This window comes from Pituophis catenifer, unplaced genomic scaffold (genome assembly GCF_029215685.1).
Source record: "Pituophis catenifer annectens isolate HBS135680 unplaced genomic scaffold, rPitCat1.0.hap2 SCAF_9, whole genome shotgun sequence".
NCBI lineage: Eukaryota > Metazoa > Chordata > Lepidosauria > Squamata > Colubridae > Pituophis > Pituophis catenifer.
The window spans coordinates 1,655,547-1,676,763 of record NW_027256889.1 but is presented as its reverse complement, the minus strand read 5'-3'; the positions used below and the strand labels follow the sequence as shown (position 1 = coordinate 1,676,763).

At 49.5% G+C, this 21,217-nt stretch overlaps 1 protein-coding gene across 2 annotated transcripts; it reads right to left on the bottom strand.

Moving 5' to 3' along the window:
- Positions 1–837: 837 nt before the first annotated feature.
- On the bottom strand, positions 838–20,940 carry DACT3 (dishevelled binding antagonist of beta catenin 3). Of its 2 annotated transcripts, XM_070949740.1 has the most exons (4): positions 20,707–20,940; positions 4,394–4,508; positions 4,024–4,182; positions 838–3,405 (listed from the first exon to the last, which is right to left on the bottom strand). In XM_070949740.1, exons 1-4 carry the CDS (start codon positions 20,938–20,940, stop codon positions 1,760–1,762), a joined length of 2,154 nt encoding a protein of 717 aa, XP_070805841.1. In that variant the 3' UTR covers positions 838–1,759. The 2 variants fall into 2 exon arrangements, with proteins under 2 accessions (XP_070805841.1, XP_070805842.1); XM_070949741.1 differs by lacking the exon at positions 4,024–4,182 and having other exon boundaries at positions 20,707–20,783.
- Positions 20,941–21,217: the final 277 nt, after the last annotated feature.

Genomic DNA, 21,217 nt, shown 5'->3' with positions numbered 1-21,217 from the left:
AGTCGAGGAATCTAGCCTCCTCCACTGAGTAACCCACGCAGGCCACCCAACCCTTTTAACTACAGTAGCGTTTCCCTTTCATCTTCCTTGAGTGACTTTGGGTGGACAGATCAAATCCTTCCTTGCTATTTGCTTGTAGGACAGGGGTGTGTGTGTGTGTCTTTGTGTTGGCCTTGGTGCAAACTTACAAAATCTGCGGCCATGCCAAAGAGCGGTGCAGTTCAGAGAAACGGAGAGAAGCAACTTTTGTTTAGGAAAGATCAAATTCCTGGGCTGACGATTGCTATCCCTTAAAATCGGGGCTCTCCAAACTTGGCAACTTTTAAAGCTTGCGGACTTCAACTCCCAGAATTCCTCAGCCAGGAAAGCTACCAAGTTTGGAGACCCCTGCAAATACGTCTCAAGCGGTGGGGAAACCTAAAGAAAAAAATTTATTATTTGCAAAATTGTTTTTGCTGAAGATGCCACTGGACGTGGTGGGACCATCAGCCTCTCTTTCAGGATCCCTGCAGGTCCCCCGTACTGACAAGATGGAGAGATCCTTGGGGGATTCTGCTGAGACTTATAAGTTGATCAACAAAGTTAGGAGCTTAACCCTCGGGGACTTCTCAACTTTGGTTGTCTGTTCTTTGCGCCAGCGCAGGATTTGCAGGGGCCTCAGGAAGATTTGGCCTGCTGGAGTTTATGGGCTAGAACAGGAAGTTCAGGTCTCTCCAGCTTGAAGCAGAGATCAATCACGAGAGACCTTTGGGGTCCAAGGTGCCCCCTTTTAGCCCAAACATTTGGGAGGTCAACCCGGAGGTGAAAGAGGCTTTCAGGGAGGGCCAGGCGGTGAGACAGAGATTCTGCAAGAAGGGTTTTGGGTTTTTTTAAACTGTACTGTAGCTTTTAAAGAGTTGGTTTTTGAAACATTCCTTTTGGGACCCAGGTTGCTGAACCGAAGATTTATTCAAGGAGCTTGTCAAGGAAAACACACACAAACAAAACCATAGATTTTTATTTACACAGTGAGAAGAAATACTATCTGTATACAAGATCGGCAGGGTGGACTCAATTTTCAGAGTCTTAAAACAAAAACGTGGACTCTGAGAAGTCTGGAAGAAGTACAAGCAAAGAAAGAAGAAAGGAGGAGGAGGAGGGAGGGAGGGAGGGAGAAGGAACCAAGTGAGAGAGGGAAGGAGGGAGGAAGGTTGGAAGGGAGGGAGGGAGGGAGGGAGAAAGCAAGAAAAAGAAAGAAGAAAAAGGAAGAAAAAGAAAGGAAGAGGAGGTAGGGGGAAAGGCAGGCAGGCAGGAAGGAAGGAAAGAAAGAAGGAAGAAAAAGAAAGAGAGAAAGAAAGAAAAGGAAAGGAAGGAAAAGAAAGAAGGCATGAAGGAAAGAAGGAAGGGAGAGAGGGAGGAAGGAAAAGAAGAAGAAAAGAATGGAAGGAAGGAAGGAAGAAAAAGAAAGCCATAATAAATACCTCTCCTTTTAGAATGGATGGAGTTAGCAAGAGGGGCAGCCAGGAAGTGCCAGTCTCAGCAGTTTCCGTGCAGCCGGAGGAGAGAAAGACGGACCAAATCTTTCCTCCATCCAAGGCAGCCTCATTTTTTCCAGTGTTTTTCCTTCCAGCCCAGACGTAAAGCTGAGCAGCCCCTGGGCTGGCACCTAGCTGGATGCTGGCAGCTGAAAGGGAAGATGAGACACATTCAAGGGGAACTTTCTGCCCCCTGCAGATAGTTGGGGAGCCGACAGAATGTGGCGGGAACTGACTCTGCTCCCTTACACCGTCGTCATGACTTTGAGCGAGCCAGATCGGAAGCGCATAATTTTCTTCTTGAGTGCGTGAGAGGCCTTGATCTTGACGAAGACTTTGGGCTGCCCGCTGGTAGCCTTTCCCGGGCCGGATGCCGACACCAGCTGCGGGGAGAGCTGCTGTGGCCACACAAGACCCCCACTCTCGTCCGTATCGCTGGACGCGCCGCTGCTGTACGGTGGTGGCGAATCCCCCTCGCTCATACTGGACTCGCTGTCTCCGCCAACCAGGCCCTCCTCCAGGCGGCACACGGGGGCCCTCCTGGCTGGCTCGCCCGAACACTCAGAGTCGCTGCCAGGATAGGTGTACCCTGCAGGACCTGGCCCCTGTTGGCCTCGTGGCGGCTCCATGGTGCTCCCGGGAGACAGCTCCTCTTGAGAAATCTCGGCTGTTGAGCTCCACTTGCGGTAGCCACTGCCCGCGTTCCCTTGCAACCGACGTTGCCGGGACTGTTTCTGCGCTGATTCCTCTCGGTCCACGGTCCCATATTTCAGCCTGGACCTGTTCAGGAGGCTGTTCTCTGACTGAGACCTCGCCGCCTTCTTGGATTTGGGGGAACTTTTCTTCCCTCCACCCTTTCTCCCAGCCCCCTCACTCCCGTCATCGGTAAAGCGGCACTTCTTGGCTGGGGCTGCAACCCGTGGCCGTTCCCTCACCAGCAGAGGGACCCGCTCGGGCGACAGTTCTACCGAGCGGCCTTTGGTCAGGGGTGGGGGCTTCTTCCTGCCTGCCCGGTGAGCCTGCTGGGCCCAGGGGGGCTGCTGAGCGGGGATGTACTGGGCTTTCACCATCAAGCAGCCTCCTTCCTCCGACTCGTAGGAGACTGGCTCCTGGCCACTTCCCCGTGAGGACCCATCCTCCCTGTCCAACAGCGGCGATGAGGGGTAGACAGTGTCGTAGTGGTCTATGGAGGGAGACCTCCCTTGGGCCAATGCCTGCAGCTTAGGGGGCTTCCGGAGACTGGATGGAGGTGGGTGAAAGTCATCCGCCACCATCTTGGCGGCCAAAGTTCTCTCAGCCGCAGCATCCCACGAAGACCAGACACGGGTAGTGGTGACAGCGGTGCCCCCCTCGTGGCCGCAGGGCGAAGGGGTGCTACTGCCCCTCTCCATGGCCGGAGGGTGCCTGCGTTCAGCCTGCAGAGAGAGCAGCTCGGAGGGTCGCTTGCAGAGGCTGCTCTGGCGCACCACGCCACCCTTGGCCGGCGGTTCTGAGCCGAGGCTCGTCCGGGGCTTGCTGCCTCTGACCAGCTGGCTGCGGCGACGGAGGAGGCGCGAGATGTAGCTCTCCACCCGCTGGCCCTGCGAAGCTGCCTCCGTGTAGAGCTGGAAATCGTTCCCGTAGGCCTCCAAGTTGCCGTCAGGATCCTCCGGATAGGACAAGGCCCGGGAAGCGGCCGAGGAGAAAGCGGGGTCCTCATACAGGGGGCTCTGGAAGAAGGGGCTCTGCAGGGCCACCGCATGCAGGGGACTGGGGTACAAGAAAGGGTCTGGGGTGAAGCAGGCGGATAGCGGCTCAGCAGACTGCTCTTGGGACGAGTTGTAGGGGGCTGAGAAGGAGCGTGGCATAGTGCTCCGTTGGGTCCTCTCCTTGCTGTTGTTGGCTACGTCCCCTGTGGAAGGCAAGAGAGAGAGAGAGAGCTGGGCAGGTGGGGAGCTGGACCCCTGATGTCCGAATGCCGAAGTTGTCGCAGGGAATCGTCCTCACTGAATAAGTCTACCTTTGAGGAGTCCGGGGTGCTCTCTGGGCTTGGTTGTTTTCGTTAAGACATTTCATTACTCAAGCTACGTAAGACTATCAGTGCTGATTGGCTCAAGGAAACCACCAAGCTCAGAGACCACCAAGGACCATGACTACCATCCTTCCTCCTCTTCCTTCTCCTCCTCCTCCTCCATCTTCATCTTCCTCCTCCTGCTGCTCTTCTTCCTTCTTCTATTTCTCCTCCTCCCCACTCCTCCTCCATCATGAAACATCTGCAAAAACTCCACCAAGCACCAGGGACCCCACAGTCATCCTCTTCCTCTTCCTCTCCCCTCCAATCCCACTACCTTTTTACACTGATGACGTATCTACTCAATGAAACATCTGCAAGAAAACAACCAAGCTCAGAGATCACCAAGGATCCCTCAACTCAAACCTGATCTACAAATATTCTCCTTTCTTAGGTCTACCTTTTCCCACCCCAGGACTAGCCGGGTGCCCATCAACACACCCTCTTCCTCTTACCTACCTACAGATTTGGGACGCTCGTTGGAATAACCAAGGTGGGATTCTAAGTGGCCGATCCGGGAATAGGACCCGGATGCTGATGGGATGCTGGACGAAGAATCTTCAAATCCAGAAGCTGGCGAATCAGAGGCCACGGCCGACTGTTGACCCTCGTGGAATCCTGGTGAAGAAGTGGCATCTAGATTACTGGCCTCCTGTGACCCTCAACTTTCCAGCCAAACACGGATGGCCAAAGTGCCCGGGATCCCACTGCTGACACCAGCCGTAGAAGGAGGGAAGGAGCAAGGGGAGACCCAACTGGCAAACCGAGTCCGGCCAACCCAACAGAGGACCATGTATCAGGCAGATGCCATGCTTTCTTCTCCCCATACCTGAACTAGGCCAGCTGTCCGTCTCAACCGCCTCCCCACACGCCTTCTCGTTGCCGTACAGTCGCAATAAGCCCAGCTGCTGTTCCATTTCCCACATCAGCTCAGGAAGGGCATCCTAGGAAAAGCAGAGAAGTCATCAGTTTCAGAAAACTGGATATGACTGCTTCTTCGTTTGTAGTAGGTATAGTAGTATCTCAATAGTAGTATCTATAGTATCATAGTAGGTATCTATTTTTTATTTTTAATTTGATTTATATGCCGCCCTTCTCCGGAGACTCAGGGCGGCTTACAATGCGTTAAGCAATAGCCTTCATCCTTTTGTATATTTTATACAAAGTCAGCTTTTCTTTCTTTCTTTCTTTCTTTCTTTCTTTCTTTCTTTCTTTCTTTCTTTCTTTCTTTCTTTCTTTCTTTCTTTCCTTCCTTCCTTCCTTCCTTCCTTCCTTCCTTCCTTCCTTCCTTCTTTCTCTTTCTTTTCTTTTTTTTTTTAATTTGATTTATATGCCGCCTTTCTCCGGAGACTCAGGGCGGTTTACAATGCGTTAAGCAATAGCCTTCATCCTTTTGTATATTTATACAAAGTCAGCTTTTCTTTCTTTCTTTCTTTCTTTCTTTCTTTCTTTTCTTTCTTTCTTTCTTTCTTTCTTTCTTTCTTTCTTTCTTTCTTTCTTTCTTTCCTTCCTTCCTTCCTTCCTTCCTTCCTTCCTTCCTTCCTTCCTTCCTTCTTTCTCTTTCTTTTCTTTTTTTTTTTAATTTGATTTATATGCCGCCTTTCTCCGGAGACTCAGGGCGGTTTACAATGCGTTAAGCAATAGCCTTCATCCTTTTGTATATTTATACAAAGTCAGCTTTTCTTTCTTTCTTTCTTTCTTTCTTTCTTTCTTTCTTTCTTTCTTTCTTTCTTTCTTTCCTTCCTTCCTTCCTTCCTTCCTTCCTTCCTTCCTTCTTTCTCTTTCTTTTCTTTTTTTTTTTAATTTGATTTATATGCCGCCTTTCTCCGGAGACTCAGGGCGGTTTACAATGCGTTAAGCAATAGCCTTCATCCTTTTGTATATTTATACAAAGTCAGCTTTTCTTTCTTTCTTTCTTTCTTTCTTTCTTTCTTTCTTTCTTTCTTTCTTTCTTTCTTTCTTTCCTTCCTTCCTTCCTTCCTTCCTTCTTTCTCTTTCTTTTCTTTTTTTTTTTAATTTGATTTATATGCCGCCTTTCTCCGGAGACTCAGGGCGGCTTACAGTGCGTTAAGCAATAGCCTTCATCTTTTTGTATATTTATACAAAGTCAGCTTATTGCCCCCCACAAACTGGGTCCTCAATTTACCTACCTTAGAAAGGATGGAAGGCTGAGTCAACCTTGAGCCTTGGAGAGATTTGAACCTGCAGTAATTGCAGGCAGCTGGTCTTAATAACAGGGTGCATTAAACCACTGTACTACCAAGGCTCTTATTGAGTAGGTATCATACACTGAGAATAGAATAGAGCTGGAAGGGACCTTGGAGGCCTTCTAGTCCATCCCCCGATCAAGTAGGAGACCCTGTACCATTTCAGACAAATGGCTGTCCAGTCATAGATAATAATATTTTTTTACTAGTAGTAGTAATAATAGCATTGAGTATATACTCAATGCTAGTATTACTGTCGTAGATACAGTATATACTCAATGATTATATACAATATATGATAACGTAGTAATACTTACTCAGTGTATGATTAGTACATTGAGTAGGTATCACCTCGCTGTGATACCTACTCGATGCACTAATCACTGCTGCGCTGCCCCCAAAAATCAGGGCAATCAACACAACCTCCTAGCCCAGAAATCTGGAAGGGGGATGGACCCACAATCACTTCCTTCCCCATCGCTCTCTCCTCAAAGACTCAACACAACTCTCTCAGTAGACTCAACACAATGACACCTCTAGCAGCAACTAGACTCTTTGGAGAGCTGTGTATCTTCTCCTTGATGTGACCCCTTTTCCTTACAAGCCAAGCTAGATTCCATACGCAGGAGCTCCCAGAGGTAGATGAGGTCAGCAGTCCACACACACAAGCATTATCGTGGTCGCCAGATGGAACATGGAGATCTTGGTCTCCAGAAGAGAGACAGTATGTGTGTGTGTGTGTTTGGGTATCTGTCTAGGGGTGGATGTGTAGCTGTGAAAGAGAGAAAGGGGCTGGGAAAAGAAGGAAGCTGGTAGGGGGGAGCTATGGGGCAGCTTTTGACCTTCAGACAGATGGTGGCCTCAGGGACAAAAAACGACTCATTTGGAGCATCAGTCAAACTCCAGACATGAAAACAATGGGGTGAAATTCTCACCCGGCCCAAATTACGTGTGTGTGGGCCTGCGTGTGCCTGTAATCACAAAGTAGCATCTGTTGGCAACCACAAAGCTCTTCGGACCTCCCCATCCAGCCAAGCTAACCAGAGATGGCAAAGATTGGAGGGAATCACCACCAAATCTTGGAGGAAGTCTGGTGGACAGCAAAAGAAAGCAAAAAAGCAAAAAACAAAAAAGCACAAAAGTAAAGGAACTTCAAGACACAACACATCTCCACCATATTATCCCATCCAAATATTTCAGACAGCTCCGGTGGTAAGCATTTCAAGTGTTTATGGCACGAAACCCCGGTGCTCTTTCGGAGAGGGCGTGCATTGGCTTGGCTGCGATTGGAAAGGAACGCATCGGTAGGCAAGGGGGCCACAAGTCCACCCAGGTTGCCACCAGCGAGGGAGGCTTCATCCGGAGATGATCTCAGGGTAAGGGGAGAAGGCAACCTGTGTGGCTTTTTCTCACACTGACCGCTGCGTTTGAACAGAGTTTCAGGCTAGTTCAGGTTTCGTTAAGTGAGACCGGCATCGGATTTAGAAAACATGGAAACTTGCTTGTGGACTAATTGTGGTGGGAGCCAGGGAGATTGAGTTTTCAACTTCGGCCACTTTAGGATCGGTGGACTTCAGCTTCAATTCCTCAAAACTGGCTGGGGAATTCTGGGACTTGAAGCCCTCCCATCTTCAAGGGGGAAAGGTTGGCTGGGGAATTCTGGGAATTGAAGTCCTCACATCTTCAAGGGGGAAAGGTTGGCTTGGGAATTCTGGGAGTTGAAGTCCTCACATCTTCAAGGGGGAAAGGTTGGCTTGGGAATTCTGGGCGTTGAAGTCCTCCCATCTTCAGAGGGGAAGGTTGGCTTGGGAATTCTGGGAACTGAAGTCCTCACATCTTCAAGGGGGAAAGGTTGGCTTGGGAATTCTGGGCGTTGAAGTCCTCCCATCTTCAGAGGGGAAGGTTGGCTTGGGAATTCTGGGAGTTGAAGTCCTCACATCTCCAAGGGGGAAAGGTTGGCTTGGGAATTCTGGGAGTTGAAGTCCTCACATCTTCAAGGGGGAAAGGTTGGCTTGGGAATTCTGGGAGTTGAAGTCCTCACATCTTCAAGGGGGAAAGGTTGGCTTGGGAATTCTGGGAGTTGAAGTCCTCACATCTTCAAGGGGGAAAGGTTGGCTGGAGAATTCTGGGAGTTGAAGTCCTCACATCTTCAAGGGGGAAAGGTTGGCTGGAGAATTCTGGGAATTGAAGTCCTCACATCTTCAAGGGGGAAAGGTTGGCTGGGGAATTCTGGGAGTTGAAGTCCTCACATCTTCAAGGGGGAAAGGTTGGCTTGGGAATTCTGGGAGTTGAAGTCCTCACATCTTCAAGGGGGAAAGGTTGGCTTGGGAATTCTGGGAGTTGAAGTCCTCACATCTTCAGAGGGGAAGGTTGGCTTGGGAATTCTGGGAGTTGAAGTCCTCACATCTTCAAGGGGCGAAGCTGGCTGGGGAATTCTGGGCCTTGAAGTCCTCCCATCTTTCAAGTGGAGAAATACTGATGTAAGGCAAATAAAGAAGGAAGCAGACCGGAGAAGAATGTGCAGCACTCTTAAGCCAGTCTGTGGTCACGGGTTCAGCAGATTCCTTTCAGCTCTACTGCTGAATTCCCGTCTGTTGCTCCCTATCAGCTGTTATGCTCAGCAGGAGTTTTGCTTCCAAATTGTCTGGATGAGGTCATGGAAGAAAACTTCTCCCGGCTCAGCTTTTATCCCTAGCTGCTTGTTTTATCTCAACCTAACCAGTGGATTTCCACTCACGGAAAATGTATTCTCTTCTGGTTATTTCTTGCACAACCGTCTGCCCTGTGCACAGAATTCTCTGACACGCCACAAAAGCTTTAGTTAAGATATGCCAGTATAGGTAGTTGAAGCCCACAAGTCTTAACATTTCCAAGGTTGGACACCGTTATTCTATACCATCCCGGACAAATGGCTGTCCAATTTCTTCTCAAAAACCTCCAGCGTTGGAGCACTCACAACTTCTGGTGGCAAGCTGTTCCACTGGTTAATTGTTCTCGCTGTCAGGAAATTCCTCCTTAGTTCTAGGTTACTTCTCTCCCGCGATCAGTTTCCATCCGTTGCTTCTTCTCCTGCTTTCAGGGGCTTTGGATGAATAAATTGACTCCCTCTTCTCTGTGGCAAACCCCTCAAATCTTAGAACACTGCCATCGTATCACCGCTATCTTTCTTTCCCATTAAACTAGACGTACCCAATTCCTGCAACCATTCTTCTATAGGTTTAGTCTCCGGTTCCCTAACCATCCCTGATTTTGTATTTCCAGTTTGCTTGTACGTGCCTAGGAAGGAAGAGACCCTCCAATCCGCTCCCTCACCTGCCAAAATTTACATCTAACCTCCTTTTTAGCTGGGGCAGTTGAATTGATTCCAGTTACAAAATCCGGAAGAAATCCCTTATAACAGGGGTCTCCAACCTTGGCAACTTTAAGCCTGGCGGACTTCCACTCCCAGAATTCCCCAGCCAGCTTTGCTGGCTGGGGAATTCTGGGAGTGGAAGTCCGCCAGGCTTAAAGTTGCCAAGGTTGGAGACCCCTGCCTTATAAGGAACGAGAAAGGAGACCTTCAAAGCTTTTAAGAAAATAATTTGCCCTGGAGGGACTTGATTCCTTCTACAAGACAGACTCCGAAGAGGAGATATCTCCTTCTTATCTTCTACTTTCCTTGTCTCCCTTTTCTCCCCCTAGGCGTCTGTGTGTGTGTCCAAGATGGCAACTATGACATGGATAGATTGCATTCAGTTGACTCATGACAGCCTCCGTGTCTTCTGTAGAGATTCTCAGTCCTCCAGGTCACGGTTGTCTCTTTTTTTCAAGAGGCAACTGTACTTCCTTGTTTTTTTTCTTTTGAAGACATTTCGCTTCTCATCCAAGAAGCTTCTTCGGCTCTGACAGGATGGTGGGGAATGGAAGGATTTGTATCAGAGGCGGTCTTCAGCAGGTTCTGACCAGTTCTGGAGAATTGGTAGCAGAAAGTTTGAGTAGTTCGGAGAATACCACCTCTGACTGGCCCCGCTCCCATCTATTCTCTGCCTCCCAAGTCCCAGCTGATCAGGAGGAAATGGAGATTTTGCAGTATCCTTCCCCTGGAGTGGGGTGGGAATGGAGATTTTGCAGTATCCTTTTCCTGGAGTGGGGAGGGAATGGAGATTTTGCAGTATGCTTTCCCTGGAGTGGGGAGGGAATGGAGATTTTACAGTATCCTTCCCCTGGAGTGGGGTGGGAATGGAGATTTTACAGTATCTTTCCCCTGGAGTGGGGAGGGAATGGAGATTTTACAGTATCCTTCCCCTGGAGTGGGGTGGGAATGGAGATTTTACAGTATCTTTCCCCTGGAGTGGGGAAGGAATGGAGATTTTACAGTATCTTTCCCCTGGAGTGGGGAGGGAATGGAGATTTTGTAGTATCCTTCCCCTGGAGTGGGGAGGGAATGGAGATTTTACAGTATCCTTCCCCTGCCACGCCCACCAAGCCGCGCCAGAGACCCCTGCTCTAAAAGGATGCAAATGACCAGCTCTCCCCTATTCCCCACTATCTTGTCAGAGCTGAAGAAGCTTCTTGGATGAGAAGTGAAACGTCCTCAAAGAAAAAACAGGAAAGTCTAATTGCCTCCTAAAAAAACCCCCCCACCATTTTTGGGTCTCCGTGTGTCCTTTCTGAATTTCTCTGCGTTTCCTGTGAGCAACCCGGAGTTCAGATTTAGCTGAGGTTTTAAAGAGCCCTAGGGATCCACTCTCCTCTGTCGCTCACTATTTTAGGAGCTGGATCTACTTTGAAGCCACTAAAAAGAGGATTGAAAAGCGCAAAAGGAAACAAAAAGGCCAAAAAAACGCCCCCTTCCCTAGCAATCCACACCCCAGATGAGAAGAGATTAGCACCAAGATTAACACTACCAGACCAACAATCAACAAAGCCCCAATCGAGGAGTTACCAACACAGACAAAAAAAGCTAATAGTAAACAACAGCATAATCAAGGAACCACCAAGAATACTCCCACCAACACTGGGGATAGGGCAAGCCACTTGTAGATAAAAATAAGAAGAAATCCCACTCCCTTGTAACACTGATGATGTTACCTAGTTTGGTAATGAAACGTTTGCAAGGAAGACACCAAGTTCAGAGAGCACCAATGCAGTACCGTAGAAGCAGGAATATCTCAAACGCAAGATATTCTCCTCCTCTCCCTCCTCCGCCTCTTCCTCCTCCTCTCCACTTGACACATCCCACTTCCTTGTAGCACTGATGATGTTACCTAGTTTGGTAACAAAACGTCTACAAGGAAACCACCAAGCTCAGAGAACACCAATGCAGTACCGTAGAAGCAGGAATATCTCAAACTCAAGTGTGGTTCCAATAACACACTGCATTATCCCCCCGTGTTTATGGTGCAAGCACAAAAGCACGCACTTTGAAAAGGCCAGAGAAGTATAGCTGTGAAGTGGATCACCTGTTTGTTTACAGTCCAGTTCTAGCCCAAACAGGTTTACGGTCCTTCATTCCTGCTTATTTTCTCTAGATATTTTATTTTCAAGGAAAAACGCCCCTTTTATGCCCAGCCTGTCGTTGGTGCGTTCACCTCGTGCTAGTAGTCAATTTCACAAATCCCAGCTTGTCAATTTCATCATTCTTTGGGCAGCTTTTCGTGAGAGCTGGCTTGCTTTGATTCTAATTCCCGTCTTTCCCTAAGCATTTCCCACAACTTAACTGTGTTGAAACCAGAGTTATAAAACACATCGTACTTGGAATTGCAGCAGAGATATAATTACCTTGAAAAACCCTTGCATAAAACCCATAAAGTCAGAATAACCAGATTGTTTCTCTTCTAAGGGGTGGGAAGGAGGAATAACATCAGGAAGCGATTAGGAGGGAAACTTTCAAGAACGATTGCAAGAATGCGATACGGTTTCCTTGCAAGGAAAGAGGAAAGTCAAGGTGGAAAATAGAAACAGAACTCTACAGTATTTGCAACGTTCATTTATAGCTGTTGCATTTGCATTTATTTTAAAGGGGGGGGGGGGGAATTGAAAATTCCAAGGAATTCCATCCCAGTTAGAGAATTCTGGGTGTTGATATCCACAAGTCTTAAAAGTTGCCAAAGTTGGGACACCTTTGATCTAATTTATCATTTCTACTCTGGCCCTAAAACAAATCCTATTTTTTTCTCACTTGCTTATCTTGACAGTTTTTATCCAAGTTTAAATCACTTTTTTTTTTTTTTAAATCAAAAGCCGGCACAGTGGTTTGTGGTCTGCAGGAACCGAGGAGGCCACAGAGGAGGGAAATAAAAATGTAGTTTTTTTAAAAAATTGAAAAAGGATTCTTCCCCCCCCCCCCAATCAAGGTTGGGAAAAACACCAGGTTTTTAGCCCAGGTGCTGTAGTGCAAGGAACGAAGGAAGCACGTTTCAGATTTTAACGGTTTTGCAGAGTTTTCCCCACCAGTTTTGCCTCGGTGCTTTTCCTAATTAACCAAAGAGGCATTTGGGATGTCCTGGTTGCAAGGTAGACCCTTCCTCTCCTCCGTTTGCAAAGATCTTCTCAAGCTGTTTTCCAGAGGAAAAAAGTGAAGCTCAAACAGTTGTGGCTGCCTAAGCTGAAAGTCGGGAATGTTATTTTATTTTAATTTTTTTAATTTTTTTTTTTTAAAGCTCAAAGCTCTTGCCAATTTTTCTTTCATCGGAACGAATTCCTCGGATGATCCCTCGATTGCAAAACCAGAGCCTGGAAAAAAATAGCTGAAATGACTGCACTAAGAAATATGAAAGCTGACCCCGATGAAGAAGCAGGCACGGCTTGCTAAACTCTGGCTGTGCCTCCGAGCTGCGCTTGACTACAAAGCCCATGGTTCTCAGCCGGCACCGATTCACTGAGGTTGCAATCCAGCACACCTGCAGGACCTCAAGTGAGGAAGGCGACTTCTGTTGGCAAGAGCTGCTCAGATTTCAAAGCCACGGGGTATCTGTGGTTTGGTTTTATGACAGGGTGGGGTTAATACATGCTAATTAAAGATATCAGCCTCTTGCAAGCAGGGACATAAAGAGCTGGATGCATTCCGGGCTGGTTTCCTTCATTTTCATAACAGGGATATCGGGGGGGGGAGGGGCAAATAAGCACGGCTGGCTGGGGAATTCTGGGAGTTGAAGTCCACAAGTCTTAAAAGTTGCCAAGATTGGACATCCCTGCCCTTCCAGACAAATCGCTGTCCAGTCTCTTCTTGAAAACCTCCAGTCATGGAGCACCCCCAACTTCTTCTATCTGTTACTTCTGGTCCCAAACAGAATACAGAATAACAGTTGAAAGAGACTTTGGAGGTCTTCTAGTCCAACCCTCTGCAGAAGAGAATTCTGGGAGTTGAAGTCCACAAGTCTTAAAAGCTGCCAAGGTTGGAGACCCTAAGTGTAGATCAGGGGTGAAATCCAAATTTTTTCTCTACCGGTTCTGTGGGCGTGGCTTGGTGGGCATGGCAGGGGATGGATATTGCAAAATCCCCATTCCCACCCCACTCTGGGGCCAGCCAGAGGTGGTATTTGCCGGTTCTCCGAACTACTAAAAATTTCCGCTACTGGTTCTCCAGAACCTGTTAGAACTTGCTGGATTTCACCCCTGGTGATTTTATTTTATTTTATTTTAATTTTGATTTATATGCCATCCTTCTCCAGAGACTCAGGGCGGCTTACAATGCGTTAAGCAATAGTCTTCATACTTTTGTATATTTTTACAAAGTCAGCTTATTGCCCCCACAATCTGGGTCCTCAATTTACCTACCTTAGAAAGGATGGAAGGCTGAGTCAACCTTGAGCCTGGCAAGATTCAAATTTACTAATTGCAGACAGCTGGAGTTAAATTACAATGCATTAGTCTGCTGAGTTATCCAGGCTCCTGTGAGATGGTCCTCACTGGTGAAGAATGCCTAAATATCTAACCCTAAATACTTAACCCTGTCACAGAAGTACGACTGTTCCTAAGGGGCTGGACTCCTAGTAGTCCCATCATCCTTTGACTAGGCTCCTTGGGAGTTATGGGAATTCAATTGACGTCCAGCCCATCCGCAGGGGTCTCAGGTTGGGGGAGGCAAGCTTTGTCCAATCTCATTTTACAGAGTCATAAATTCCCTTGAAAGACCCATCAAAGCTTCTCCATTGTCAACCTTATCTTATCTCCTGTGCCCTGAGTAGTATATTTAGAAAACCTCCCCCATCCCTCTGCTTAAAAGCTCTTCCTGCCACTGCTTCCCACCTCCTCTTTTGCATTTTGCGCTTAATTACGGAGGAAATTTGCATTTTCCTCTTTTGTTCCTTGTCATCTTGTTTTCCTGCTGGAAGTGTCACAGATTCGATTTCGGAAGAACGGGTTAAATATCATGGAAATTAAGTTAGGGAATAAGGTGGGTTTCCTTTTGCCAAATGGTGTTGCCCAAGAATAAAGCTTGTCTGCTGAAGGAGGTGAGTGGTAGCAACAGAACAAAGAAGAAGGAGGTCAGAAGGGACTTCGGAGGTCTTCTAGTCCAACCCACTGCTGAGACTCTACATACTAAGGGTGTCCAACCTTGGCTACTTTAAGACTTGTGGATTTCAACTCCCAGAATTCCCCAGCCAGCTGCAAGAAACCCTCCAAGCTCAGAGAGCACCAAGATACCCTCGTTTGTTTCAACGCTGAGCTGCAAATATTCTCCTTTATCGATCCTTTCAAGTTTCAATCAAGAGGCTGGTCTTTGAAGCTATAATGCAGGAAACAAATAATTTTCCCCCTTCCAATCCAGCACCCGCTCTTTTTTTTCCTTCCTAATTTTCCTGGAAATGACAAGCAATCCACAAAGAACTTTTAAGAATAGACGTTGGGATTGCAAATATTTTCTGGCTGGGTTCCCCATCCGCAACGTCCAAATTCAAACAATTTATAAGCACACACATTCACAGCTGAACTTCAAAACATTTCAACCCGCCGAAGTTTATGCAGAGAGAGAGGCAGAGAAAGAGAGAGAGAGGCCTGAACTTTTATCCTTCCTTCTTAAAAGCTCTGAATCACTGCACCGTCTGTATGGACTGACTCAAAGGAGACAAGGCAGAACCTGGAGCAGAGCTGCCCTAAACGGGGGGGGGAGGGGGGAATGCACGAAAGGGCTGGCCAAAAACTCCTTCAACTTCTCCAGATCAGCATCCAAATGATGGTCCCTGGCATGGTATGGTAGAACCAACTGGAGCATTTTGAATTTTATGTACATTTTTGAAGTCTTCACGATGTTAGAAAAACCAAAGCAAAGGCAAACACAAATCTCAGCAAGGAGAAAGAGGATGGAGTTTTTCTGCCTTATTTAGTTAATAAAACAGAACCCAGAAGGATGGGTTTGGGTGGGTGGAGGTAGGGAGAGAGAGAGAGATGATGGATGGATGGATGGATGGATGGATGGATGGATGGATGGATGGATGTAGATAGATAGATATTTGATGGATTGATGGAGAGAGAGATAGAGAGATAGAGATAGATGGATACATACCGTGTTTCCCCGAAAATAAGACCCTGTCTTATATTTTTTGAACCCCAAAATAAGCACTTGGTCTTATTTTCGGGGAGGTCTTATTATTTTGGGATGTGTGGAGTAAGATGGGGCTCCTCTTGCCATCTTACCTGATTTCCAGCTCTGTCTCCCTAACCAGAGGAAATGGCAGGGACCAGCTGTGCATGTGTTTAAATATTTTCAGGGAAGGCTTATTTTTGGGGGGGGCTTATTTTAGCACATGCACTCAAAAGCCAGATTGGGTTTATTATCAGGGGATGTCTTTGGGGGGAAACAGGGTATTTGATGGATGGATGGAGAGAGAGAGAGAGATGATGGCTGGCTAGCTGGATGGATGGATGGATAGAGATAGAGATGGATGGATGGATGGATGGATAGATAGATAGATAGATAGATAGATAGATAGATAGGATAGATAGATAGATAGGATAGGTAGGGTAGATGGATGGATGGATGGATATAGAGATAGAGATAGAGATAATAGATAGATAGGATAGATAGGGTAGATGGATGGATGGAGAGAGAGAAAGAGAGTTCAGATGGGGTTGTTGAGATAATCAACCATTTCTCCATGAGGAAGGCATTTGGCAATCCTGGCCCAACCCTCTTCCTCCCCAACCACCATAAATTCCAAGATAATCGTTCGGACAGGAGGGGAGCAGAGGGAGGGACGGAGGGTGGGGGACACCGACTCTCCATCTGCAAATTCTCCCAGCTGAGCCAATGGGGTGATCTGGAAAAAGAGGCTCAGGAAGAGCAGATTCCCTCCCCCCCCACCTCCTTTCCTGGGAATTCTTGCACTTCCCTCTCCTCTCCAACGCGCTCCTCTACAGGAGTCCTTGACTTATGACCACAAGGGGGTCCCAGAATGGCGAGGCTCGCTGAACAATGGCCCTGCTCAGCAACAGAAATTCTGATCCCGTTTGTGGTAGCAGGTCATTACCTGAGGATTACCAGAGGATTGAAGCCAGCACGGTCATTACCTTGAAGTTTCTAAAACTCCCTCCTCTCAACTGCGACCTCCTCTAGGCCAAAGCCCAGGTCTCCTTCCAGCTGCAGTTTTTCAGAGGGGGGGTCCCTTAAAGCGAGCATAGCAAGGTTTGTTAGTTATTCCTCCTCTGACCTTCGCTCTCCTTACCTGCCCTGCCCTAAATTGTCCCATGGCCCTTCCCTCCATGCCTGTTTGTCTGTCCTGGGTCCCCCCCCACCCAGGGCCCTTTAGCCCCCCCACCCCACCCGCTACCCACCCCTGCCACATACCTGCCATACTTTCAGGGTTGACCTTATCCCAACCTTCTCCCAACCTTCTCCCAAAGTCCTCCCCTCCTTATCCCATTTCTACCTCCTTCCTAGCACGAAGTTTTATGGTGTTGACACGGCCTTCCTGGTGCCTGGTTGACCCCTCTCTCTCTCACATACACACACACACCAAGGTGGGGGCCATTCAATAGACCCCCTAAACCCAGCATGTTGAAACAAATGAAGGACAATCTTAAAGATAACGCTTCAGTTTACCCAGTAAACTTCAGCTCTTGGACCGGGATTCTTCCCCTAGGAATACGAAGGACTTTAAAAGGTGGCTCTCTTAAGAACCACCACTGGGGAAGCTGGGGAAGATAGGAGTTGTAGTCCAATGGTTCAGAGGTTGGCTACCGCAGAGGACTCCCCAAATCCACCCCTCTGAAGGAACTTTGCAAAATGACCGTGTGGTGAATGAAGTTCAGCTAGGCTTCAGAAAAACTGGCAACAGCCACTGAGTCATGGGGGGGGGGGCGCTCAAGGGGAGGGGTTTCAGACTCAGGAAGGTAAACACAGATCTCTTACCCCCTCTAGGGAGGGAGGGAGGGAGGAAGAAAGGAAAGGAGGGAGGGGGAGATAAGGAAGGAAGGGAGGAAGGAAGGAAAAGAGGATAGGAGAGAGGGAGGGAGGGAGGAAAAGAGGGAAGGAGGGAGAGGAGAATGGAAAGAAGGAAGGAAAGACAGAAAAGGAAAGAAAGAAGGGAGGAGATGGGGAAGGAAGGAAGAAGAGTCAGTGCAAAGAAGGTTATTTTTCTTCTAAAAGTGGGGAAGGGGAAGAATACATGGTATTGTGGGGGTCTGTACCAACTCCCCAGATTCTCAGTCCCAGCACATCTGGAGGTGGCAAAGGGGTGGTTCAAAGCATCAACCTTGGCCACTTAAAGATGAGTGGCCTTCAATCCCCAGAATTCCCACTTCTGAGAACTGAAGTCCACCCATCTCCAAGTGGCTGAGACAGACAGGCTGCTCCCAGGACAGGAAGAAATGGTCTTGGACATGACTAGCCTGAATAGGTTTTATGGTTTAGTTTTTAATTGTATAGCTTGGGGTTTTAAATTGGGAGGCCGATTAATTTAATTTATTTTTAGTTATCTTAACTTTTATATTGTATGTTATTTTAATTTTCAGCTGTTCACCGCCCTGAGTCCCTTCAGGGAGAAGGACGGTATATAAATTGAATAAATAAATAAATAAATAAATAAATAAATAAATAAATAAATAAATATAAATAAATAAATAAATAAATAAATAAATAAATAAATAGCTAGCCAATGGATCCCTTTCAACTCCGAAAACCAGGACAGCCAAAGAGGCAGGAGGCACCCCCCCCCCACTCTCCCCAAAACCCCTGAGCTCATCGGCTGGCCAAAGAGGTTTAGGCGACTGGAATGCAGCCACCCAACTCAGAGCTCAGTCTCCGTGACTTGAGTTAACCTTTTCTTTGTAGGGAACTCAAAAGGAAGTCCTTAGGTGACGGATTCCCAGGAGGAGACCCTGTTTAGACTACAATTCCCATCACCTTCAGCTGTGGGGGGTGTGACAAAGATGGTAACGCCACACATTTCAAAACATCCGATGCGGAAAGCCTGCCCTGGGAATTTTGCTAGGAAATCAACAGATCTTTCCATTCTTCAGTCCGCCCAGAGGATGCTTGCTTGACCCATCTTCGTGCTAGACCTACGTGTGGGTTCTAGATCTCTCCAGCATGGCTTTTAAGACCCCCCCCCCCGAACAAGGGACTCTGTCTGACTTCATCCTCTCCAACCGGGACGGGAAAGAGCCAGTCCAACCCAGGAGATGATAAATTCAAAATTGCATGAGTTTGAGGCTCTCTCAAAGACGGAATTCTCTGTCAGGAACAGCCAGTCCTGGTGCTTAACACTATTCAGCAGGCTGAGAATACAAGCTTTCATTGTGCCCAGAAGTAGAATTGCTAGCTAAATACTGCAATATCTGTTCACAAACCACCATCTGGGCCGTTAGAGGCTGGGTCACCTGTTAACCCAGCAGTGGCCAAGTTTTCGTCCGGCAGCAACGGCCACTGCATGCCAATCGCACAAAGTGTGCCCAGCTGGCCCCACAATGTCGACCAGCAGCTCAGAGAACCGTAGAATTGGAAGGGAACCAAGAGGTCATGGAGTCCAACCCACTGCAAATTGCAGGATTCACGACACCATCCCCTCTGTTTGAAAATCTCCAGGGAAGAAGCAAACTCCCCTCCTTGGGTGCCATCACCTAATATTTAATCTGATTTTCCCAAAATTTAATTGGCACTTTCGGTTCCGTGAGTTCTAGTCTTGCCTTCTGGAGCAAGTGAGAACAAATTTGAACTCTCTACAAGGCAAACTGCCCTTCAAGGATTTGATGGCAGCTATCGTGTCGTCTTTACCAGTGAAATATTTCTGAGTCTTTTCCCCCTTCCTTTAGGACAGGGGTCTCCAACCTTGGCAACTTTAAGCCTGACTGACTTCAACTCCAAGAATTCCCCAGCCAGCTGGTCAGATGAGAGCCAAATGCCAGCAAGGCTGAACCTTGGTGTAAAAAGCTTCTTCCAGCGCAGGGCAAGGAACCCAGGCTTCCCCACTGCAACTGGGCAACCAAAGGGTTCATTTTAGATCAGGGGTCTCCAACCTTGGCAACTTTAAGCCTGTCAGATTACCTGGCAGTTTGGCAGAAGTCCGCCAGGCTTAAAGTTGCCAAGGTTGGAGACCCCTGATCTAGGCTAGGAGAACATTTCTCAATCTTAGCCACTATAAGATATGTAGACTTCAATTCCCAGAATCCCCTGGCCAGCATGCTGATAAACTTTAAGACTGTGGACTTCAACTCCCAGAATCCCCCGGCTAGCCTATGCCATGAGAAACCTTCTCTCCGATAAAAGCTGCAAGACCATCCAGTTCCAACCGATAGGAACCCGTGAACCAGAACCGAAGAGGGAAGAAGAACCTACTCCGAGATGATTCAGAGAGGGAAAGAAAAGGATCTACTCTGGATCCTCCTTCGAACTTCCAGGGATCGTGTCGCCCCGCATTTCAGCAAACCCGTCTGCTGGGGACACTTTCCCTTTCTCTTCCTCCCCCCCCCCACTTCAAGAATGCCAAACGGGCAACCCAGATGCCAAATGCCCCCGCTCCGAATGCCCCAGTCCAGCCTCGTTTTAATCCGGAGTCGACTCGATTCCCCCTGGGCTCGCCTTTGCAGGGGAATCGCTTCCCTCTCGAGCAAGCAGCCTTCCTGGAGAAGGCAAAGGGGAGCTGGCGGACAGTTGTTCCATGCAGCCACGGGTGGATTCCGCCTTCCCCGCTTGGATCCTTCCCCCTAGCTAAACCCGCCTGGGAAGCATGGGAGGTGTAGTCCTGGCAATCTGGGAGGAACCTGCCTAGGGGAGGAGCGGGCTTGGGGTGCAGAGACGCTCCAGCAGTCTGCCCAGAAACGCCCCCCTGGCAGCAAAGCGGTCGCGGAGTTGGCCGCCGCAGCGGCGGATGGATCAGCGAACCCGGCTGCCTGCTGCAAGCAGGAGACCCAGCCCGGCGGCGGGGGCTGGCAGGCGGGGAGGGGGCTTTTCTGAGCCCAACCAAGCGCGGAAGGCAGGCGACGGGGCGCAGCTGCCCGCTTCCACGAAAGCCCCTTGAGGGTGGGACGAGGGGCGGCAAGGGGGCGAGCGCCGCTCATCCATCATCCCCATCCCCGACGGGCGCGCGCATGCTCCTGCTCCATCCTGCCCGCCCCCAGACCCATTCATCCCACTGCAGAGAAAGGAGCCCCGCGCAGGCGACCCCGCGATCGTCCGCCTCGCCACCGCGGACGTCGGGCAAGGAGCCGCCTCCCCCAAGCACAACCCAACCGGGAGATCTCCCGACGCCCCTTCCCCGCGGGACAGCCGCAAGACCCCCTCCCCTCCCCACCCGGCATGTCCAAGACCCCCTCCCCGAGGCAGAAAAGGGGGAGGAGGAGGAGGAGGAGGAGGGCGGGCTGCGGCGGCCCCCTCCCCTCGGCGTTCCTGCCGCCCCCTCCTCTGTCCCCGGGCCAGGCGGGGGTCCCCATCCCTCCCCCCCTGGCTCTCCTGCCGCCCCCCAGCCCTCCCCGGGCCGGACCCCAGGGAAGGCGGCTGGGCTGGGCTCCTCCTCACCAGCTGCTGCTCCTCCGGAGAAGGATCCGCGGCGCCTCCGGGCTCGCTGCTGCTGCTGCCGGGCTTGGCGGCGGCGGCGGAGGGCTCGGCGGCGATGCGCAGCGCCTGCCGGACGCGCCGCTCCTGGCGGTCCCGGAGCAAGTGCAGCTCGCACAAGCCGGCCAGGGTGCCTTCGAGCCAGGCGCGCAGCCGGCCCCGCTCCGGGCTGGCCGGGAAGGAGAAGGCGCGGATCATGGTGGTGCCGCCAGCCGGCCAGGCAGCTGCAGCCCTTCGGCGGCCGGGCGGCGCCTGCTGCAGCTCCGGCGCCGGGAAAGCGCTTCGGTGGCCGCTGCGGCTCCGGCTGCTGTCACCGCCTCATTTGCATGGCGCCGCTCATTGGCTCGCCCGCCCGAGACGGATTGGGAGACTCGGCCTCTCATTAGCCCGCCCCGGCTCAGCGCCGCGCCTCCCATTCAAACAATTGGGCCCTCGCCCGATGCAGCCACGCCATTGGTTCCCTCGGCTCGGCTTT